At 42.7% G+C, this 25,040-nt stretch overlaps 1 protein-coding gene across 1 annotated transcript in view; it reads right to left on the bottom strand.

Moving 5' to 3' along the window:
- Positions 1–25,040, bottom strand: part of PIR (pirin) — a 110,786-nt gene that overhangs the window by 19,624 nt on the left and 66,122 nt on the right. Inside the window, 2 exon segments of the mRNA XM_032620580.1 lie at positions 8,332–8,376; positions 15,823–15,907. Coding sequence (XP_032476471.1) covers positions 8,332–8,376; positions 15,823–15,907 — 130 coding nt within the window.

Below are 25,040 nucleotides of genomic sequence, written 5' to 3' on the forward strand. Positions count from 1 at the left end.
GTTTCAGGATAGACATATTTCCATCCCTCCTATATTAAGGCTCACAGATGAAACAGAAAAAATAATACAAATGAAATTGGGTGTTAAAGGCAATAAGAAAGGAATAAACAAAGTTCAAAGAGAGAACAGGGACTGCAGAGCTCTGTAGGATCAGACAGACCGATAAAAGGCAAAGCTACGATAAAGGGTGCTCTAGACAAGAGGACGGACTGTGCAAAGGTGAGGGGCTGGCAATGTGCAGGGCATGCCCGGGTGAACCTTCTGTCATTGCTGGAACATTCTTCTGGGAGGAACGATGGCAATGCACACTTGCTTCAGGTCAAGGGAAGACATGAAGGCCATGCTTATTCGTATAAAACGGAGGACCTCTGAGGAGAGGGTGTGAGTGGGAAATGGTCAGATCCGTGTCTTGGAGAAATAACCGAAAGCAGAGCACAGAATAAATGGGAGAGGGCACGACTGAAGTTAGGATGACCTGTTGGGAGTTTATTCTAACAGTCTCAGTGGAAATGAATTCCAGTCTGAACTGGGAGAGTGGACACAGAGAGAAAGGAATGGGTTTGAGAGGTGGAGTGGAGAAAGAAAGATTGGGCAACAATGGGAGAGAGAAGAGCCGAAGAACACGATTCTCCCTAGAAGCAGCATCACGCAGCGGCCTGAACGGCCACAGCAGGCGCGGGTGGGACGTGGCTGGGCCTTTCAGCTGACTGAAAACCAGACACGTGAACACACAACAGAGGGGAGACTCCGGGCAGGCTGAGAAGCCCGTAACGATGTCTGCGTGACATTCTGGACTATAAAAAAAAAGGGCATTCACCTGACACGATACAGCTAAAGCTGAATAATCAGCATGGAAGCACTTACTTAAGCAAAAGCAGTAGCTTGAGGAATTACCATCTAAACATAATTTGTGAATTTTGTGAATACTGACTGGAGTTCAAACATAGTCATATTTTCTAGAGAAGGCCTCCCTTTCACCTCCACTTTGGAGATAACCTACATGAAGCAGCAGGGTTCATTCTGATGCTTGCAAACGTGAAATAGGATTCTAACAGAGAACTTCTTAACCTGGAGTCAACGTGTTCCCAAGGGGTCCATGGATTGAATTCAGAGCAATCATGGACTTGCATGGGAGACAAATGACATCTTTATTTTCACGAACACCTAACTGAAATGTGGCCTTTCTTTCAGTCATGACTGTAGCCAGAAAACCACAGCAGTATTAGCTGGACCAATGATTTTGTTTCCAGTAGAAATCACGGATATTTTCATATCACATTAGCATTGTAAAGATCTCAAAATAAGTTTATGTTAATCACTACTTAACAATTTAAAGTAGACCTGCTTCTGGATCATGTTATTTCAAATGTCATCAGAGAAGCACACGTGGAACTGTATCACAGACTTGTTCTTTTAACCTTTTAATGACACCACTGAATTAAATTTTTAAAAAACCCAAAAAACATTGTTCAGAGGTGGGGCCTTGGCAAATGTCAAAAGGGTTCATGGCACAAAAAGCTTAGGAACTTCTGTCTCAGAGGCAGTGGTGTGCTAGTTAATGTTTACCAACCGGCTTTCGGGGACAAGGGGAAAAACAAACCTGATTTGTACTGTGTGCCAATTTCCATGGTTTAAATGCTCCCGTTGTGGCCAATTTCAAGCTACCAATCTGAGGCCAGGGAAGAGGTACACAACCTGCTCCAGCAAGAGCGAGCCCCAGCACATCACTGAAGGTTTCTTCTCTCCCAAGGATTTAGGTTAACAGATGTCACGGCAGTGAATGATAGAACTCCGCTGATTTTCCACTCATGCAAGGATGTGGCCATAGAAAGAGGGGTCTCGGAGTCTAAGGATCATCTCATTTAGATTGGGGTAATATTTTAAACTGTGAGATAAAGCAGCATTAAGTGTGCTTTACTGAGATTCCCTGGGAGCAATGAACCATGTCTTTATCTTCAATGAATTCATATGTAACACCCATTACCCATGTGGTCTACCCCTGACCCCTAATTTTATCATGTAGGATGTTTTATGATACAGAGAGCAAAATGATTTATAAAGCCCCTTCACTATGTTTTAATGGAGTGAGCTGGCAAGAGACAGCTCTCAAAAATCATGCTGAACTGGGATTTCTCTGCACCTCCTATCAGGGTAGCTTGCTCGACTGCCAGTCATTGGTCTATGAGAAAATCTTAATTTAGAAACAGAGTTCATGTTTCCCTAAGAGTTCTCATTCTAATTTTATACGGAATGCAATTTCCGCTCATTCTCCTTGCTGATCTAGGAGAGGAATCACAGTATTGATTCTGAAAAGGCCATTTGAAATGCTCCACCATAAGGCAAACTTTTTTTTTTTTTTTTTTTTTTTTTTTGCGGTACACGGGCCTCTCACTGTTGTGGCCTCTCCCGTTGCGGAGCACAGGCTCCGGACGCGCAGGCTCCGCGGCATGTGGATCTTCCCGGACAGGGGCACGAACCTGTGTCCCCTGCATCGGCAGGCGGACTCTCAACCACTGCGCCACCATGGAAGCCCGGCAAACCTTTTTTATAGACACTGGAAAGTCAGGTTTTTAAGATTAATCATTCTAAGTGTACCTTTAGCTTCTGTATTATTTTATAAAATGTTTAAAGCAGGATCACATAAAGCAAAGATTGATTCCATCTTCATGTTATTTCTATGCTGTTTCACCCATCTGGTTATCTCCTCAACCTAAAATAAGTCTCAAAGAAAATATATTTTATTGGTTCTGACTACTTTCAATTATAAATCGAGCCAAATCAGATAATAAATAGTTTCCATCGGGAAGCTTCGCCAAGATATCTAATAGTGCAGTTAAGGAAAATTTAACTGAAAACGAATTGCAAATATTTTTGTTTGCGTAAACAGTCATGAAAGGGCAAAATACTTTAAAACATTTTAAAGTTAGTGCTGCATCTTCAGTGTGTGGTTTATTGCTGTGAAACTTCTCCCCATACACAAAATTTCCTTTTTCTTCTTCTCTTTATAAGAACTACTGTCCCACTTACCCTCTGTTCCGTACATTCTGGTACTTCTATCACAGATTTTGATATCATCAATTTTGTATGTATAGTTGAAGCCTTCTTATCTGATGCAATCCGGATCATTAATTGAAAAAGATTAAGCTGCCTGCAACATTGTACTTTAAATTAAATTGTAAATGTGCATCCATTTGCCAATTTTTAGAAATTGGATTGAAGCACTGCCTTTCTTTATAAAGCATACCCGTAATGCACCACTGAAATCCTTCTAGATTTTCAGTTTCCCCTAATCTTTTACTGTCATCTCTGCCATACTAATTCTAAGAGTTTTCTTTAGCAATATACTTTTACAAAGCATTTGACTTTGGTTGCTCTACAAATACAAACTCTTTTCAAGCTTATTTCGTTAATTTAAATATTATTTAATTAAATCGCATAATTGCAATCATTGGTGCAACTGGCATAAACAGATTAGAGAACAATCACACTTGCCTTTAAGTCCACTTCAACTTGCCAGGGGGAGTAGCAGGGGGCAAGTGGACCAGGGGAGCCGATCATCCTGGGCGTTCAGGTACCTCATTCAACGTATTCCGCATGGAATGAGGCGCACTGCTTAGTCCAATTCATTTTGGGTAAGTGGAGGTCAGCTCGGAGGGCTCCTAGTGTGTTTCCCCACCTTTATTGAGATCCAGGGGCTGTGTCAAACTTTTTAATTCCCCCCAGAACCAGAAGCAAAGCGCAGAGCACAGTGAGCATGAATAATTACTTATTCAAATAAGTTTGAAACATTTTACTACCCACATAAACCAGTTAGTTGTCATCTCAATAACCACAAATATTTTTAGATTTCTAAATGTATTTTCTAAGCCCCAACAGTATATTTGATACTGGTTCTTCTAAGGGACTGGCATGCAAGCTGATAAACTGCCCCAAGCTTCAGGGACACAGGATACAAACTCCTGTAACCTGCTGATCTCTGTGTTGATGTGTAATGTCATTTTCATCTCAGCTGCAGGGAAGGGGTTTAGAGCTAATATCCTTGGGATTTACTGGTTTTCTGACCATGTTGTTTTATTTTCTTGTTTTTTTTTTTAAAATCATATACTGCATAAGATTTCAGCCGGGGGCTGGTCAAAGGACTTGTTGCCTCAGAAAAAGACTGCTGTCAAAGATCTTTCTCCTGCACAATTTTTAAAGCTACTCCTCAACAGTCAGAAGGCTTGAAAAAAAACACAATGTATCAAAAATTAAGAAGATCCTGGAAATCCATAAAACATCTCAAATAAGTACTCTTAAATAAGGAAGTACTACTTCTATTTGTCTTATTTTAGTTCTGTTAATTCCTTCTCTTCTTCAGGGTGTCGTTAGTGGGCGATTACATGACTTCACTATGCTCACCATGAACTTTAAAATATCTAACTTAGACAACTAGTTAACGTCCAGCATTTTCTAACGTTCAAAACTCCACCTGTCCTTACAAAACTAAATCTACTGATGTCCATCTTTTAAGTACTTCCTGCATCAATTAATATTTTTTTAATTTATTATCTATTTGGCTGCGCCGGGTCTTAGCTGTGGCACATGGGATCTTCACTGTCGCATGTGGGATCTTCATTGTGGCACGCGGGATCTTCAGTTGCGGCATGCGGGATCTTTTTTGTTGTTGTTGTGGCATGTGGACTCTTAGTTGAGGCATGTGGGATCTAGTTTCCTGACCAGGAATCGAACCCAGGGCCCCTGCACTGGGAGCATGGAGTCTTAACCACTGGACCACCAGGGAAGCCCCAATTAATATTTTTAACAGTCATCCTAATCTCCACTTATGGAATCTCCCCAGACTACTTTCTCAAGCCAAATTGCAGTCTCTTTATTCCAGCCCCATACATTAAGTACATATTTATAACATCTATTTCAACAGAATGGAGGTACACGACATTTAAGATAATTACTTGCTTATCAGTTCCTGCCATCTGTGGTTGCCTGCTGCCATCCTGGTTTTATAAGCAAGATAAAATTGAGGCAATAAAGTCAGAGAGCATTTTTTGGATTCTCTCTATAGATTGATAGGTCAGTACACATTCAACAGCTATTTCTGCTTTGTTGTTTCTTTTTCTCTGGTGATGTGTTCTTGCCCTTTTGTTTTTCTCATTAATATCTCCATTCAGGGGTCAAGAGGAGGAAGGGAAGGAGATGAAATTCAAATGAGGTCACCTGGCCAGCTATTCGTTGGCTGAAGCAAGTTCCCAAGAGGGCAGTTTCGTGAGCTAGATTCTCTCCATGGTCCACTTTACCCTGGACAGATGCAAGTTTGCTCCAACACTACAGACCGTGACCCCATTTCCTGCCAGATGTTTTGCACTTGTGGCTCATGGTCATGAGAGGTGACCAGGCCAGTGAACAGGGATGACTCAGGAAAATCCTGCCTCACCTCGAGAAAAACAAGTGGATGTGTAAGTCATTCTTACCCCTCGAACCACTGACCTTTTCACTTGTTAAATTCTTGGACTAAAGGCCTGTCAGGAAACAAGGCTCTAACTACTGATTCAAACAGGGTTTGAAGATTATTTGTTAATCTTTCTCCCCTTCAACCTCTACAATGTCATTTAAACTGAAGGGGTTCAGAACGAGACTCCCCAAGATGTGCCACTTTGGCACGCAGATTGTTTTGAGCTGAAGACAGTCAAGGCCCAAAAGACTCAGGAAGAGCTTCTAACCACTCTCTTAACTACCTTAAAGAATTTAGATAAGGGGCCTGGTTCAAAGAGAGAGCTATTACCAGAGATAACTTTCATCTGAATGACCTACCTGGCTGGCAGGGCAAACATCTAATTACCAAACATCTGCTCTTCTTATCATCCTGTGAATTACTCTCCTCCCCTTTGAAGCCTCAGGTTCCTATCTCATTCTTTGCCTCACGATGGCATCTGCCCAACTTGCCCTTGGGTCTCATATTTTACGGGACCCCTGTACCTATGTAATTAAGTTTGTTTTTCTCCTGTTAACCTGTCTTATGTCAATCTAGCTCATAGCCCAGCCAAAAAGAACCTAGAACAGTAGAGGAAAAATTTTCCCTTGCCTATAAAACCGAAGTCAAACGTGAGCTTTTGTAGAGCCCACAAGCTAAGAAAGGTTTTTATGTTTTCAAATGGCTAAAAACAATCCCAAGAGTAGTAGTTCATGACACATGAAAAATATATGAAATTCACGTTTCAGTGGCCATAAATCAACTTGTTTTGGAACAACCATCCCAATTATTTATGTATCACCTGTGACTGCTTTTGTGCTACAAAGGCCGGAATGAGTCACTGCAACAGGAACTGTATGGCCCGCAATGATGAAGATAGCTGCTATGTGGCCCTGTCCTTTCTCATTCTACACATTTCTGGTATCCTTACCACCTCAGAATCCATGTGCTTTATTACTTTCCATTTGTGCAGATTATTTTATTTCTCTTGAAATCCTAAGTCAGGGGTGCTACCTCCATAAAAATGGCTTTTACTCCATTTTAGAAAGTACTATGTGATAACCAAGATTTTCAAAAGATCATAAAAACAAATGACGCTTCATCCCTTCCAGGTGGTTAATATAGTTTAACGTGTGTGCCCACGGACTTGTGATACTACTACTAAATTGTTTTCACACTTTCTCAAATGCTGAAATAAATGAATTTTGCTTCTGAATCATAACTGAAATGCTAATCAATGAAAGAGGAACTAAGCCCATTTCTGTGGTATAGAATCAAAATACACGAGCTTGTGGTACCACTATTTTTCAGAAGATTAATTTCAGGCAATTAAACTGCCCTCCTGGAGAATATAAAGAATGCTTTAAATGGCTTTGGGTGTAGCCTTCAAGCCCTCAGCAGACAGTATCAGTGAGCCAGCTGTCCGGGGCTGGGAGTGTGTCGTCCAAGGAAGTAGCCATGCTAGGGCAGCAAGCTCACTGCAGAGGAGGCTACCCTACAGGTTGGGGTAAAGAGCGCCAACCACAGAGGGCCTCAGAAATGGGATTCTTGGCCTGTAGCTTGGAGCGGTCAGATGCTCTGCTCCATCCCCCTCACCCCGTCCACACCACCCATCACGGCCATGAGGGGCAGGGAAGGGGAGAAGGGAGGCTGGTTCTCCTACTGTAGGTTTTCCCAGAAGCACTGCCTGAGGTGCATATTTGAGTCCAAGGAGTCTATCTGGGAGGCAGTCCCAGGAAACACCAGTCCAGGAATTGGGAAAGTTAGACAGGAAAGGGAAGGCAGACAATGAAGGATGTGTTACCAAGGACGCTCACATGGGTTGCTTGAACGTAACGCCCCCAGGAGACTCTAGGAAAAGGCCTCACACACAGGCCTCAGCGTTATCCCACCTGAGGGGCAAGGCAGCTTCCTTAGCACTTTCATCCTGCCCTGACTGGGGCAGAGTAGCCTTCCCAGGATCCAGAGAAAGCCTCAGGCCAAGAAACACAGGTACTACTGGCAGTTGGAAGTTGGTCAGTGGGCCCTGACAAACCTACAGCGACCTTTCCTGGCCTCCATGCTGCTTCTAGGAGGATGGGGAGAGTGGGAGTAGATACAGGCCGGAGCCAGCCTACTCTACAAGCTCCACTCTCCCACCACTCCTGGCTCTTCTACTACTGGGTTGGCTAAAGGGTTTAGACTGGAAAAGACAAGTTAGATGGTGTGGTTCCTGTGTTGTCATCGTACAAAGGATATGGGGTGGGGCACAGGGAGAGGAATTGACAAGCCCTTGGTTCTGGTCCCAGGTCTACCAATGCGTAATTCTGGCAAGTTTAATAGCTCTCTAGACTTTACATACCTCATCTATAAAATGAGAGTTGACTGGGTCTCAAACATCCCTTCTAGACTAGACTCAACAAGTGACACATGCACAACCCCTCAGAATAAAAGAAAACCGACTTCGAGATTTCTCAGAAGCACCTGGGACTGCAAATTCACCTCCTTCCACCTCCCAGGAGATAGTGTCCTGCTCCCCTTGCAGCCCATTAAAGCTCCATCCCTTTATCAGTATGGGGCTTGCCAACATCCTAGCAAGGTGTCAACCCACATAATTGCGCCTGGACCTTACATGTGCACACAGGCCACAGTAAAATGGCTGCTGTCACGTCTGGTGTTCCTATTCTCCTCCCTCACTGAATATACTGGAAGCTGAGAGGTGCCCTGCCCTGGGTGTACCAGGATGTACCAGGATGTACAGGGGGCTGGTGCCGAACAGGAGGAAACACAGTATTCAATTACACGAAAGGTTTCATCTTACCTTTCCTTCCTGGCAGCAGTTTAAATGATATTGCAATTGAACCCAAAGCAACAGACTCATCACTTACCAATATACACATTTCCAGATATGGTATAAATGAAGCTTGTCCACCCTGAAAAGGGACCAGCGACATTAAAACGTTAGTGTCCATAATGCCAAAAGGAACAAAGAGATAACAATATCAAATATTTAATACTCTACATATGACATACAAATATATAAACTTATATAAGTTACAGATACAAAAGGTTTGAAGATGAAATCTTTTAGATCTACATACCTTTTAAAACTTAAGTTCTGTAAAGTTTTAAGCACAGTCCCACATGCATGCATTCACACACACCCCCCAAAACCTAAATGTCTTGGCCTCAAGTATTTAAGAGCCACCCAAGTAGACAGTGTGCTATTCACTGGCTACATATCTATATGCCAACAGCTGTACTAACAAACAAGCTGTTCCAGGTCGAACATCATGTTAATAACTACGACACACCAGTCTGGCTTATCTTCAGTTCCTTGGGCCTCCAAACAGTTTTTTTTTTTTTTGGCTGTGTTGCGTCTTCGTTGCTGTGCGCGGGCTTCTCATCGTGGTGGCTTCTCTTGTTGCGGAGCACAGGCTCTAGCTGTGCGGGATTCAGTAGTTGCGGCACGCGGGCCCTAGAGCACACGGGCTTCAGTAGCTGCGGCATGTGGGCTCGGTAGTTCTGGCTCGTGGGCACCAGAATGCAGGCTCCTCAGATGTGGCGCACGGGCTTAGCCGCTCCGCGGCATGTGGGATCTTCCCGGACCAGGGCTTGAACCTGAGTCTCCTGCATTGGCAGGCAGACTCCTAACCACTGCGCCACCAGGGAAGTCCCCTCCAAACAGTTTTAAGTGACAACCCACTATCTGCCCTCTTGGAACGAGCACTGGATTTCCACGGATATTTACGTATTGTCCCTATGGCCCACAGGGGACGCTGCAGCACCACTGAGGGACATGAATGGAGGAATGGCCAGCTCAAAACAGAATCAGAACATCACTCCGTGTGCCTCTGGGAGAAAAGAAGATCTGCGAAGGGAATGCAGGGCCGAGTCCAAGGTACAAGGGCAGGACCCAGACTGGAGTCTGTGAGAGAGTCAACGTGGTGGCAGAGTAAACAAAACCAAGACAGGCATGGAAGAATCACAGAGGACAAAGTAGACTCTAGGGATGTGGCTGTGCTGGCAGGTGGGTTGAAAAGTGCAAGAGAGGCCCACATGATAAGGCATGACTGGTCAAACTTAACATAAACTGAGTCTGGTTCGGAAAGCCTGAAGGATGGCAAAACAAAGACAGACACTCAGGTGGACGCCAGACGATATTTTTTTCATCCTCCTATTTCACACTTTTTCCTCCCCGAGATTTTACGAGAATGAGTGTAAGGGCTCTGGAATTAAGTCTAACTGCTCAGAGCACACTCGCTCTTTTGCTCCCTTACTGACCCAATGGCTCAGTCTTCTGAGCTCGGCCTCCCATCATCCAGTGACCAGCTACCACTCAGGTGTACTTGTTGTGGGTGGAGACAGAAAGACGAAGGCACAGCCAGGGGTCTTCACATTGTCCAATTTGGGGGGACGGAGGTTCGTGATATATGCTGAAGACACATGCTAACTGTTCTCAGCCCATAAATACCATTAGCAATTCGGTATTTGTGTTTTCCGTTTCTTTTCTCTTTTATGCACTATATATTATTTGCTTAAAAACTAGAACTCAGTGTTCGATTTTGGATAGCTTTCCAAAACACAGAGAAGTAATTCATCCTTGGGAAAGACTGCAAAGCATTCCATTGCAAGGACGTGTTGTGATGGACATAATCGATCCTCTCCTCATGGTTGAAAGGTATTAAAAAATTAATGGTTTCCAAGTTTGACAGAACGTCAGAGGTCTCAATTGTTCAAGTGGGTTTTTATTTGGAATCATTTTGATTATTCTAAACTCATTTCTCCTCCACCGCCTCTGCTTCATTCCTACTCACCCTTCAAGCAGAAAACTAGTCTACACATAATTGCCTCGGTCTGTTTTCTTTCTCTTTTTATCTTTTTAAATCTTTTATCCAGAAGGACCAAACGTTTGCTTAAAGGAATGGCCAAGTCAATGTATAATGTGCATTCCCCTGTTGTTGTTCCTTGCGAAAGTCTTCCATTAGGATACAGACTCCACCTTCACCATCAATAACACAATTCATGCTACTGGCTAGAAGGCACAGAGTGTTACAGGGAATAAAATAGGAACAGAGGGCAATTTCCTTTTTTCCTTCTTTTTATCATGTTGTCTATCTGCACTTGCTTTCTACTGAACCTAGTTGAATTCCCACTAAGCATTTTTTCTTAAAACTATAGCAAAACAAGAGTCAAATCATGTGAATGCTTACTACACGTTTACGAACTACCACATTTTTTTGGAATTCCTTCTCTGCCAAGAGCAGGATTGTATCATCAAACAGTTCTCTTGTGAGATTTTCAGGTCCTTCTCATCCTTCTTTGTTCCCCTATCTTTCCTCCCACTTTTCTGTCCTGCACCAGGAATGGATACCATCCTGGCATTTTTATTTCTGTCTGAGGTCACAGGCCCTGCAACTGTGGTCTCCAAGCTACTGGCTCTTCACAGCTGGGAAGCTCTTTCCCCTCCCCTCCCTCAGTCAATGACAACGAACAGGAGCTGGGATGAAGGTCACATTAACCCCTGGTCCTGTAGCTTGGGTTAATCGGCAACACATTTATGTCAGCCCTTCTTCAGTCCAACAGAAGACGTGGAAAACTTTTCTTTTAAACACAAATCATTTTCTGTGGCATTTGCTCTCATTTCCAGGGAGGTTCCCAATTCTTGCAAACATCCCTAGTGAGAGCATTTCTTGGCCTACATTCCTTGCCTTAACCCAGCTCATCTTCCTTCCCCCTCAGTCTTAAGTTCATTATTTCAAAGAACTTTCCAATGGCTGCTTATACATGAATGTGTAGAGAAAGGAGAAAAACATGACTTGGTGGCACGCCAAATCCATGACAAAGGTCAGCTCTGGGTTCGAAAGGGGGGAGGGGAACAGGGCTAAGGAGAGAAGAAACCTCTACCCAAACTCTGGGTCACACCAGATAGCTCTGCATTCAGCTTGGGTAGGCAGCCCACTCACCATGGACCTCATGCCTGGCCTCCTGGACAGGAGGCAGACCCACCGGGTCTTCCCTTCCCCCTCCTCATTCCACCAAATTATTTGTTAATTTTTCCTTTGAAATAATTTCAGACATACAGAAAAGTTACAAAAATAGTATAGAGAATTACCATACACCACTCACCCAGATTCTCCAAAAGCTAACCTGTTATCACATATGCTTTAACATTCTCTCTAGAAATATACATCATTCTTTATTTTCTGAAATATTTGCGAGTAATCTTGGAGACACGATACCCCGTTACCTTGAAATAATTTCCTAAAAACAAGGATATTTTCCAACGTAACCCTAGTGCACTTAATAAAAATTATGAAATACAGTATCAGTTTAAAAATTATGACCATTAATACAATACTATTAGCTATGTACAGATATTCAAATTGAGCTAGTTGTCTCAGTAATGCTTTTTAGGGCAAAAAGAAAAAAACACGTCTAGGCCAGGATGGAATCCGGGTTCACATGCGGCATTTAGTTGTCATGTCTAATCTCCTTTCATCTGAAATAGCTCCTCGGTCATTTTCTTCATTAAAAGTACAGACCCATTATTTTGTAGAATGTCCCTCAGTTTGGGTTTGTGTGACGTGTCCTCATCATTAGACCACATTGTTTGTTAATCCCTTTCCCTCTCAACTTAAGAGACTGGTTTTTGTTTATTTTCAATACTTTAATATTTTAGTTCAGAAGAGCACAAAGGATGAAACAATGAACATAGACATTGGCATATTTATTTCGTACCTTCCTTCTCTTTTACAGATAAAATCATATAGGTGAGAGAAACAGCCCCTAACTGGTTGCCTCCGATCAGTTTTCTACACGCAGAGAATGTGACTTTGTTGCAGGAGAAGGGGGCACGAGAGAATGGTCACGTCCCGGGTCTCATCCGAGCCCCTGGGACGGGCTGCCAAGTGAGGGTCGTTGGCTTCACAAAGGAAGGAATTCAAGAGGGAGCTGAAGTAGAGTGAAAGCAAATTTATCCAGGGAGATATGTGCTCCATAGACAGAGTGCGGTCCATCTCAGAAGGCAAGAGAGGCCTCTAGGGTGTGGGGAGGTTAGATTTTATGGGCTGGGTAAAAGGCTAACGAGTGGGAGGAGTATTCCAGCTAATTTGGGGAAGGGGAGGGGATTTCCAGGAATTGGGCCACGGGCCATTTTTCTGGCCTTTTGTGGTCCACCTGGGAACTGTCACGGCAACTGTGGGTGTGTCATAAACATGCTAACGTATTACAATGAGCGTATGATGAGGCTCAAGGTCTACAGGAAGTCAAACCTTCTGCCATCTTGGGCCTAGTAGGTTCTAACCAGTTTTTGTTGTACGTATCTGCTTCGATTGTCACATCTCTTTCTCTCTCACTCTGACTCCCATCTCCCTCTTTCATTTATACAGATCCTTAGGACTACCTCAGTCCGCCTGGATCACCCAGGCTAATCTCCCCATCTCAAGATCCTTAACTTAATCATACCTGCAGCATCCCCTATACCATGTAAGGTAACACATTCAAAGGTTACAGGATTAGGTCGTGGACATCTTCGTGGGGCCATTATTCTGCTTACCACAGAATAATGCGATAAGCTATATGTTCTCCAAAGCAATTTTGTTGACTGATGTACATATACTCTAAAGAAAAGTTAAAAGTTGAGGGAAGCAAAATTAAGTTTTTCGATACCATAACAATCCTCCATTTTTTAACACTCCAGATCATGCTTTTAAATGCCAAGTAGCAGGGATACTGTGAAGGAAGATGGAGAAAACAAACAGAGTGCTTGTTGAGGGCCCAACTTTGATGCAGTCAGTCAGAAGACAAAGGGGACAGGAGGACCAGAAGGCGCAAGTTTCTCGGCAAAGATTGATATTTTCCTAGAAATACAGATTTATGTCCTTCTCAATGAATGATAACACATGGTGCTATCTGTATATCAGTTCGCAGCAAGGGAAATCAGACTGCTTTGCAAGAGATGGTAAAAGTCACTGCAAAAAAACACAAAACACAAAACACAACTACTTATTCTTACTTTAGCCAAGAACCAACATGAAAAATGTGAGAGGAATCTGGTACTGGCAGGGACTCAACAGATTGGATTCTTTGTAAGTGATGCACCATCTAGCTCAATTTCTGATATCAAGTGCCTTCCAAATCATCACTGCATGAAACATCTGTTTTCCGCAAGATTAGCACAGCCCTACAGAAATGTGCCTTGCCCGAAGGAAATAAAGAGATGGTAAAAATCGACTCCAATATTATTTATGGGATGGAATTCAGATAAAACATGTCTGACTCATGAGAAATGTTGCCAGTCTCCCTTAACTGGATGTCCCTTGGGACATATGCTTTTTTCTGGTGTCAGAAATGGGACGGTAGCAGTGTATGCCTCTATTTCTATCCCTTTAGTTTGGTGATGATACAAGAAAGTCAACACTAAATTAGTCAGATTGCAAAGCTTATGCCAAAAGCCAAACAAAACCCAGACATCCACGTCAAATCCCTTTACCATGAGTAGCAAAACAATCAAAATATTATAAACAAAACATGATCAGGACCCAGCCAATGGGCTACACATTTCAAGGAATATTTGATGCAACAAAAGCACTCAAATGAAATGAATTTAGACAGTCCTTGAATTTTATACTGGAATTTGACCTGGAAAGACGGATTAAAAAAAAAAAAAAAAAGACAAAAGGTGAGCTTGACTTGAATGGTTTGATAATAAAACTTGTACAGTATAATTTTACTAGCCAGTATGTTGGATTACAGGCAGCCAGTACTATTGAGTCTGTAAATAATAAGTGCTTTACAATACCTCAATTAATTGTTTGTTTGGCACTGGACAGGGAAGCCTCAAACGTTAGACTTGTCACCTAACGCAATGAAGGCGTGTATGACTGTATACGGGGGCGGGGGGGGGGCGGTGAGGGCACGGCGGGGGGGAGAACACACTATAACTGGAAGTGGCATATTGGAAAAGAAAGGATCTGCTGCATAACTGGGTTTCTAACAGACTCGTTTAAAGTGGGTTTAGAGCGACTCAGTGATACACATGCATTTCTAAGCTACTTGTTTTTGTATGCATTCCAAAACATTTTTGAAAACAAATCTCAGGTTTAAAATTCATAATGACAAAATAATCTAGAAGTACAGCTTTGTAAACTGACAGATACACATTCTCTTACGAGGCAATATATAGGGTGGCAGCGGACTGCAGAGTCAAAATTAACATGAACCACACACGCAAGTGTTGGTGGGGTCATGGAGAATCCGCAGACCACTGTGCAGTAGCCAGGCGCAGGGGACGAGGGGAGCACCTGCTGACAGGGAAGAGCTAAACGCATCGTAGTCAACCCATGGCGTAGAACGTCGCCGTTCAACCAAGCCATACGAGCAGACTCGGAGGAATTTCCATGAGGTACTGTCTGGTCACAAAAGCAAGATGCAAAACATATATTTCTGGTATGATTCCATTTTAGTAAAACAAGGACAAAATAACCCTGTATGTGTGTATATTTACATGCACATAAATGAAAGTGGAGAAGAGTGAGTGTCGAGAAAAACACTGTAAGATCTAATTCACGGATATATCTGGCATCTACTGCAGATCTGGGATATACAGGGAGGATACTGCTATGGGTGGATGAGGGGGGGAAAGGGTTTAGAGGAAAGCAAACTCGAAAGTAAAAGAAAAACCCACAGCACTAAAACTTCAAGCACACGTGCTATCACATTTATTGTTATAAAAATTATGTATGAAGGTAGGCATACGCATTCATGTAAAAAATCTTCCTGTACTTAAAAAATAGCCAGAATGAAAGAAACCAAAGAAGAAAACAATGGGTCCGAGGCTGATGCCTAATGACCTCAGGGGTGGCCATTTTTAAAAATAAAACTGGCCTTAAACACTTGGGAGTTTTCTAACTGTTCTTTGGATTTAAACGACGACTTAAAAGTAAATCCTCCATAACCAAAGCTGTACCTCAATCAAGAATGCACTTGTTCATAACTAACACAGATTGGATTGCCCTCCAGGAACTCTGTGAGTCAAAGGTGGCCCAGAAGTCAGGAGACCTGGGTAAACGTCCTGCCGTGTCCAGCGAGTCCTCACGTGGCCTTGAGCAAGCAGCGCATCTGCTGGGTCTCAGCGTTCACAATGATAAAATGAGGGGCGGCCCCAACGGTTCAGCCCTAACATTCTATGAATTCCTCCTGATTTTCTTAACTTGAAAAGCTCAAGCAGTATTTGCTAATTTAAACATAATTAAACGTAAACAAGGTTCATAGAACTTTGTGTTGAGGTTCAGAAACAAGTCCATTCCAGAGAAAGCAGCCCCTTGTGGGTTTTTTTTCCCCCTGAAATGATCACTAAAGTGCAGAGCCCATCATACCTTTAGGAATAGGCTGGGAATGCTTTGCACCTTGGCCCAATCTGAAGTCCAAATATAAAGTTGGTGTGTGAGTGTAACTCTTGGACTGCAAAGAAAAAGGAAATCATCACCATCTTTCCACGAATAAGGTTCATTTTTACCTCAGCTGGACCCTCTGTCATGGGCCTGGAGTCTGGATCCATTAACATATACAATTCCTCCTTGGGAGATGCTGTTAAAGCAGGGAGGATGGGCTGCCAATATAGCCCCCTTCTTAGGGTCGCAGTCTAAAAGTTAGCCCTCCTAGCTTGACAAGCTAATTTCCAGATGACAGCTGTCTCCCTACAGCCATTTCTCAAATATGACCCAATGTCAATAGTTTACTGCCTAATAGCTGCTCCAACTTTCTCACTTCTACCCTTCTCCTGAATGTGGTAGGTTAATGCACATCAGATGCATGTTTCTTCCCCAGGTCTCAATAAAGCCATGTCTATTTTGAAATTCAAAGAAGGCAGCCTGTAAATATTTTTATTTGTTCTAACTTGGCCCTCTTGCATAAAAAGGTGGTCCAACGCTGCTGGCCTGAAAAAGCCACAGCTCAAAATGTAAGAAAGACCCACTTTTGCAGGATTTTCCATTGTAAACAGTGGCTTTGATTCGATCAACAGTTCAGCAGAGTTTGTAATTCAATATAACACCATTCTGAATCACTGGCACAGACCAAAATCTGAGGGATTATCACTGTTGCCATAAACTTTATGATGTTTCATTGTTTACCACAAAGTCCCAGTGGTTCTGTTCTACTTATTTTTTTTAACTTAAAAAACACACAGAGATGAAAAAGTACATAACGCCAGATTCGGCAAGGATGTGGAGTAACTGGAACTTTCATACGCTGCTGGTGGGACTATCACTTGATATAAACACTTGAGAAAACTGTGTGGCAGTACCTAGTACAGATGAATATATGCATAATCTATGACCCAGCATTCCAACTCAATAGGTGTGTCCCCAACAGACATGTCCACCTGAAGACGTACTCAAATCTTGACGGTGACACTGTCAGCAATAGCCCCAAGCTGGAAATATTCCCAATGTCTTTAATGATAGAATGGATAAATGAACTGTGATGTATACAAGGGACTACAATACAGCAAAGAGAATGAACGAACCCAGCTATATGCAACAACTCAGATGAATCTCACAAGCACAATGCTGAACAAACGAAGGCAGACACAGATTGTATAACATATGATTCCACTTCTATAAAGTTCGAAACAAGGCAAAACTAATCTATCGTATCAGAAGTCAGAAAAGTGGTTACCTTGGGAAGGTTAGTAACTGAATGGGGTTTAAAAGGGGGCTTCTGGAGCCTGGCAATGTTGTTTCTTGATTTCACGGATGAGTTCACTTGGTGAAAATCCTCTGAGCTGTACACGTGATTTGTGCACTTTTCTGTGTATGTTATATTTTAACAAAAAGCTTACACTCATTAAAAACACGCATGTGTAAATAGACCACAAAAGAAAATCCAGAGCCCAGAATTGTTTACTATCCTTGATAAAGGCATCACTTGGCAGAGAAAAACTATGTAAACTCCATGAGGACATGGACATATCTGGCCCTTTTCACCCAGGGCCAATGCACAGGGCCTGTCACATAGTAGGTGTTGAATAAATATTTACCAAATGATGTTTCATAATGGAAAACCTCACGTATAATAACAAATTTATTTTTTAAAAAATAACAAATTTATTTACAGTATACATAGCATATTCATCAACTGCTTTACCACCACGTAGCAAAATGCCTCTCTTCAGGACAAGTGATTAGGTATGGCCCAAGTGTATGTCTGTACTTTAAGTTTTAGAATAGAGAATTGTAAATAATGCTAGTGGAAGATTGTTCCCTTTCCTGTAAAAGTCTCATGTATAGAAGCTTCGGGCTTTAAGTGGTCTGGTACGTGGTTTTATGTGGCTTAGGAGGACAAGCTGCACCTATACAGCTCCAAAAGCTGGAAAGGCAAATTCCCCTGTGCATACATAAATGAAAGCAGAAAGACCTGTGACATCAAGGGCAACCTGAGGCCAAAGATTCCCAATCAATCTGAAGAGCTTGGATCACACATGAAACAAGGGCAGCACCCGCGGGATGCAGGGTCTGATCCTCTGGCATCACGAGGTGTGTAAGGCACCATCTGGAAAGGATCTGGTTTTGCCTGATGAAGACTTCTAAAATTACTTCTATAAAGATCAAGGGGAAACTTCACTTAGTATCGGATGACTCCTCTTCCTGGGCAATATTTTGCTCTCTTCCAGAAAAAGAAGGTTCAAGCATCTTTCCCAACCTCTGCCTCCGGGGCCGCTGCAGTATCCCTGCCTACAGCAAGGACATGAATCGAAAAGAGGCTCTCGGTTTAACTTTTACTAGAATTCTCCCAGAATGTAGTCATAAAAATCATTCCAACCTGGAAACCAGGAGCCTCTGATGCTGGTATTGCTTTTCCTGCTGACTAGCAAAGCCTTTATCTTCTTCTGGGCTTAGTTCACTCAATCTGAAAATCTGGTGTTGGGACTTCACTGATGTTGAAGTGTATTTCTGCTTCTGAAATCTGGAGTCAGAAAATTTTAATGTCTTCCTCCACTTTTTAATACTGTAAATTCCCTTCTGATTTCTCAGACTAGAGCTGTAGAGAAGTGAGAACATGGCTGGGGCGAGGGAGAGCCATGAGGGCTGTGGGGAGTGAATAGGGGGCTGCTGGCTAACTGCACTACTCTTGCCCTCAAGCTCGGCCATCAGTTTTGCCCTCCTGGTGAGCTCTTTTCTTCCTGCCTCTAGCTTCTCAACCTAATCCATATTGTCCCCCAAACAGTAACCTCTCTCTCTAATGCTGCAAGGACACAGATATGCGTATGCACACACAGACACAGAATTCTGTACTTACATATTCGTTTACAAAATTGTAAACAAACCAACGAGAGACATTATAAAGCCACAAATATATCCTACTGCCTTACAGCGTGAAAAGGGCTACAGGGAAATATGAAATTCATTTTGAAGGTGTTTTTCACAACATCTATAGCCACAAACAGAATTCGGATTCTACTTTCCTTTTTGTACTGAAAATCAGATCAGTGACGGTTTCAATATAACACGTCTTGAATAAGCAACTACCCCAAACCTATATGTACATTATTCTATTTCAGTTAATCCATCCTGAGATAAAATTCAATTTGAAAGCTGTTCCCATGAGTGTGTGTATACATATATGTATGGATATATATACACACACACAGTTTTCGAAAAGCAAATAGGTATTGCTTTTTAAAATTTTGATCTTCCTTGGTAACTGCTGCTGGAATAGCAAATGTAAATTCTGTTCATTTAACTCAAAGATGATAATGCCAGGCTCAAATGCACTTCGAGCAAATCAGGACTTAATTTTTCCATCACACACACTGCTGCTTTGCAACTATAAAGAAATATCGCCATTAGGCACACTCTTTCCTGAGTTCTGTTTTGTTTCTTTTCATGTGTAGTATTAAACTATTAATAGACCCTCAAAATAGAATGAGACTTTAATTAAGCAAATCATTCCTTTTTGTCCTCAATCTATCTATTTCCACAGGATTAAAATAAATTGGTCCAAGGCAACCCAGAATAAAACATTTCTCTATAAATCTGTTTCAGCATGTACCGAACTAATGCACCTGAATTCCATCAGTAAAATTACTTTCTTTTCCCTTTTTCTTTTGGTCCTGATTAGCACTGCCTGCACAGGTACTAAAATCCCAAGCTATTCCTCTTTTGTCTTTCTTTTCTTCTCATTTCTTAATTCTCTGTTTAAAGCATTTGGGAAACTTATCTTTAAAGGTTTTAGTCTGGGGCTTCCCTGGCGGCGCAGTGGTTGAGAGTCTGCCTGCCGATGCAGGGGACACGGGTTCGTGCCCCAGTCCGGGAAGATCCCACATGCCGCGGAGCGGCTGGGCCCGTGAGCCATGGCCGCTGAGCCTGCGGGTCCAGAGCCTGTGCTCCGCAACGGGAGAGGCTGCAGCAGTGAGAGGCCCGCGTACCGCAAAAAAAAAAAAAAAAAAAAAAAGTTTTAGTCTGTATTTTAAAAGCCCAACGGCTTAAAATCTTACAGTTCAAATACCATGTAAGCAAGCCTTGTAGAAGTGAAGTAACGGAACTCTTTATGAGATGTGAAGGGTAAATTTTGGCTAACCTCTAACAACAGGGGTGCTACCAAACCCAGACAAGCCCTGTCTCTTTATAAATATGTCAGAATTAAACCCTAAATGAGTCTAAGACACCACTCCAATAATGACCACAAAACAAGCAAGACAAAAAAACAAGGTCTACAAAACCACTTCCTTCTGAACCCGAACTACCTTCATCTTCTATCCTTCAAAGACCTCCCGCTTCCCCAGGCTTTTGGTATGATACCCGTGTTAACCTGGTTTCCTTCCTCTGCTTTTATTCTTAAATGTGACCTTAATTAGAAGATGAAATCACTTCCACATGGAAGTTATGTGGCTTAGTACGTCTTCCCAAGAAAAAGAGTGCTATGTTGCTTGCTACGTATAAGCATGGTAAAGAAAATAAAGTCTCTTTCATCTTGCCGCTGCTCCTTTCACAGATAACTGCCACCCGTTTATCCCTGAATGCTGCTCGTTTTGCCATCATGCTGGCCTTCCCTAAAAGCATGGGGCAGCAAGTTGTTACATGTCAGAGCTGTAATAAATACTTTCACATCTTTTTGAGAAGTATTTCGAAAACCCTTGATGATTCAGTGATTTATTCAGGAAATGCACTTGAATTCTCAATCTTACTAGACGTTGCTTAAGCAAATTACTCTAAGGTAACAAGTGCAAATCCTCAGTATTGTATAAAAGAAAGAAACAGTGCGTATACCTATTCCTGGATCCTTACTCTCATGTTGGATCATGCCCCTAACGTTGGGCATTTCGTTTTACAGTTGTTCTTTGGCATCACTGTTAACTTTTTTTTTTTTTTTTGCGGTACGTGGGCCTCTCATCGTTGTGGCCTCTCCCATTGCTGAGCACAGGCTCCGGACGCGCAGGCTCAGCGGCCATGGCTCACGGGCCCAGGCGCTCCGCGGCATGTGGGATCCTCCCGGACCGGGGCACGAACCCGTGTCCCCTGCATCGGCAGGCGGACTCTCAACCACTGTGCCACCAGGGAAGCCCCCACTGTTAACTTTTGATGAATATCTTTACACATAAAATTTTGACCACATTTCACACTGAAATTGTACATCTAGAAGTCCAGACATTTTAATAGGGCTCTTGAGATATCTACAGGTTTATGGCCAAATGCAATGTGGCTAAAAGTGAGCTAGCTGGTCAACACGATGACATGACTGAACAGCAATTTTCCTGAACAAGTCTACTGCTAGTCATTGGCTTTTCTGGTCTCTGTAATTTTGCTATCCCACAGGGTCGTTTTCCAACTCATTAGGTGCTCCGAATAGTGGCTTTTTTTCACTCATCTAATCTCCTATTGTTAGAAAGTTAACTCATTCCAACAAATTCCCTGTTGTTACACATTAAATTTTTTTTCCCCAATACATCCTTGTCCAAAAATAGAATAGAGGGATTAGTTGCTGGGGGAAAGAAAAGGAAAAGAAAAAAACATACCTGGAAATGCCTGAAAAAAACAGACAAAAAGAAAAAAAAATCAGGAAAAAATTTAACCTAAAAAAAGTTTAAAGGCACAACCTCCACAGTACAGATACCAATATTTGAACAACCAGTGTCTAGCAGCATGTTTCTGAACGAAAAGATCATTTTTATCAATTGTTACACTAACTGAAATGCTTTCATCCAAATTGGTTTTGGTCGTATCAGTTGGTAATTACCTGTAAAAAGTGCCCATCTCATCAAATAAGTGACCATCTTATCTTTTTTTAATCTTAGCTTATTTAAGAAGCAGAAATCGATATCTCGTTACTCTTTTAATTTGACTATTAGTTTGGGTGATATTATTATTTTAACAAGTGCTACTAAATGTTATTAACACAAGAATAACAATAACTAAATATATTGAGGGCTTAGTATATACCAGACACGATTCTTTTTTAATTAATTTATTTATTTTTGGCTGTGTTGGGTTTTTGTAGCTGAGCGTGGGCTCTTCTCTAGTTGCGGTGAGTGGGGGCTACTCCTGTGGTACGCGGGCTTCTCATTGTGGTGGCTTCTCTTGTTACAGAGCACGGGCTCTAGGCACGTGGATTTCAGCAGTTGCAGCACATGGGCTCGGTAGTTGCGGCTCGCGGCTCTAGAGCGCAGGCTCAGTAGTTGTGGTGCACGGGCTTAGTTGCTCCGCAGCGTGTGGTGTCTTCCCGGACCAGGGCTCCGTGTCCCCTGCGCTGGCAGGTGGATTCTTAACCACTGTGTCACCAGGGAAGCCCCAGGCACTATTCTGTATGCTTCATGTGTATTAATTTGGCCGCTTGTATTTCCCGTTTTATAAAATATCTGCTCATTAACCTATTTATGTTTTCATTCATTACTTAGCTCCCTCATTTAAGAAATACTGACTGAGAGTCTGGAGTGTGCTAGTCATTGGATACGTATATCGGTGAATAACAGATCTGCTCAGCCTTTGTGGTTTACTTCCTAGTAAGGAAGACAATTTAACAAATTAAATATAAAATTACACATGCCATAAGTGAAATAAACAGGGCAGAGGGGAGAAAATAAAATGGCATCGAATGAGAGGAGCTGGGGGTAAGAGGTTTCTGGGCAGAGAATGGAGCACAGCATGTGCAAAGGCCCTGAGGCAGTGAAGAGCCTGGAGGATCTGGACACTGACAGGAGAACCACGTGCAGACAGCAGGAGGAGGCTGCAGAGAATGGCATGAGATGAGTTTAGAGAGTTAGAAAAGACCCAGGCAGGATTTCTTTCAAGTACAATGGGAACACACTGATCCAATTTTTATCGTAAAGAGATGTCTTGAGCTGCTATGTGGAGAGCTGGAAGGGAGTAAATAAGAGAGGAGAGACCCCTGAAGAAGCTGCTGCAGTGGGCCTGGCCAAGGCTGGGCAGGGGATGGGAGAGAAGTAGATTTAAAATATATTTCGGACTAGATGCAGGTAGGGGAGGAGATGGAATAAGGATGACCACCATGTTTCCACTCTGAGCAGTGAGTGGTGGTGCCATTCACTCATTCAGACGGAGAAGCCTGGAAGGGAAACGAGTTTGTGTGTGTTTGCTGTCAAGGCAGGTGTGGGTAGGGAAGCAAGACTTCAACTTTTGCCATTTTAAATTCGACATGCCTGGGAACCATGCAAATGGAGATGGCAAGTAGGTAGCTGAATATATGAGTCCACACAGAGCTCAGAGGTGAGGCTTGTGCTATAAATATGAATGTGGGAGTCGTTTGAAAGTGGGAGACATTTGAAACTGACCAAGAGAATAAATCTTAAAAAGCCTTATCACACACACAAACACAAAATTCTGTAATTCTGTATGGTGATGGATGTTAACTAGGCTTACTGTGTATTGTGGTGATTATTTCACAATATACAAATATCAAACCGCTATGTTGTACACCTGAAACTAACATAATGTTACATATAAATTACAATCCAATAAAAATATAAAATAAATGTGGGAGTTGTAAGACTATAAATGGTATCTAAGTCCATGGGATGGGCGAGATCATCCAGGGAGACGACACTCAATGAGAAGAGGACTCAGGACTGAGATCCAGGGAAGCTGGGTGTTTAGGGGTCTAGTAGAGGAAATGGCACCTACCTGAGAAGTGACACTGAGAAGGAGCAAAGAGCATCCAGAGACACAAGAACGTATTATCTCAGAGGCCAAAGGAAGGAAAGACAGTGTGGAGGAGGAAGCGTGCAACCCGTGCAAAGGAAGGAAAACAAAGACCTCTGGGTTTGGCCACATGGAGTAGTGACTCGGTGCACTGATGGGGGTGGCCGCCAGGCAGAGGGCCTCGACGAGGTGGGGAAGTGGAGAGAACACGTGCCGACAAATCTTCTGTGCAGTGTGACTCAGAGAGGGGGCAGAGAACTGCAGGGTGTGGGGTTAAGGGAGTTTGGCGCTTCTCAGTTTATATGAGAGGGTTTCTTAAAAATAAATTAAAGCTATTTGTCCTTAATATTATTTGTTGGAAAAACCTTGCTTTGGCCTTTCATTTCATTTATGGCATTTCTGACATGGATTATTAGATCTATCCAGCTTTTCCTTCCAATGCTTTTAAACTTCAAAAGTCTTTCCCAAGCAAAGATCATGTTAAATGTTTGCCTGTCTTTTTCTAGTTCAAATTTTCTAACATTTAATTCTTTGATCTACGTCAAATTTCTTTTCCTACGAAGGACGGGATCATGAGCAAAACTGGTTTCTTTGTATGAATGTTTAACCAATTGTCCCAATTGATTCTTCTCTCTTCCCCAGTTGTTGACCATCTTCTGTATCGCTAAGTTCGCACCTATACTTGCGTCTATTTCGGGTAGGTTCTCTTTCTGCCAATCACAAAAAAAAGAGGCTCAGTGGAAAAGACTTCACTGACGAGCTCAGGAGACTCAACTAAGAGAGGACGATCTGGTCCATAGGAGTTCTGGGCATCACCCAGGCCATGGCCCACGGGGCTTCCCAATCTCACCTTCCTGCCGCTACTTTCCTGCTCTCACAGACCCATTCTCTCCACCACTTACACCTCTGCACACACTCAAGAAACTCACTGGCAGATCCATGGTCCCAGTGTGGAGAACCATAACCATACCTTCCCCTTTCTTCGGGAGACCTTACGATTTGAGGAAATGAAAAGTAGATTTACCACGTTATTTAAAGCCAAGTTCCAACTCTTGTTGTTGACAATAGGCTGATGCTCTTCAACCAAAGGGTAAATGTCTTCTGTCTCCAATCCAAAGCACTCTGATTTCTGAATTCTTGATTATTTTAAAGAATTCTGATAAGGATCGGGAGAGATTAGTCTCCACCCTCGGTGCCAAAGGCATTACGGGAAGGATTAAAACCCTGTAATCAGGGCTTCCCTGGTGGCGCAGTGGTTGAGAGTCCGCCTGCCGATGCAGGGGACACGGGTTCGTGCCCCGGTCTGGGAAGATCCCACATACCACGGAGCGGCTGGGCCCGTGAGTCATGGCTGCTGAGCCTGCGCGTCCGGAGCCTGTGCTCTGCAATGGGAGAGGCCACAAAAGGGAGAGGCCCGTGTACCAAAAAAAAAAAAAAAA

The sequence above is a fragment of the Phocoena sinus genome, chromosome X (assembly GCF_008692025.1).
Source record: "Phocoena sinus isolate mPhoSin1 chromosome X, mPhoSin1.pri, whole genome shotgun sequence".
In the NCBI taxonomy this organism is placed as follows: Eukaryota; Metazoa; Chordata; class Mammalia; order Artiodactyla; family Phocoenidae; genus Phocoena; species Phocoena sinus.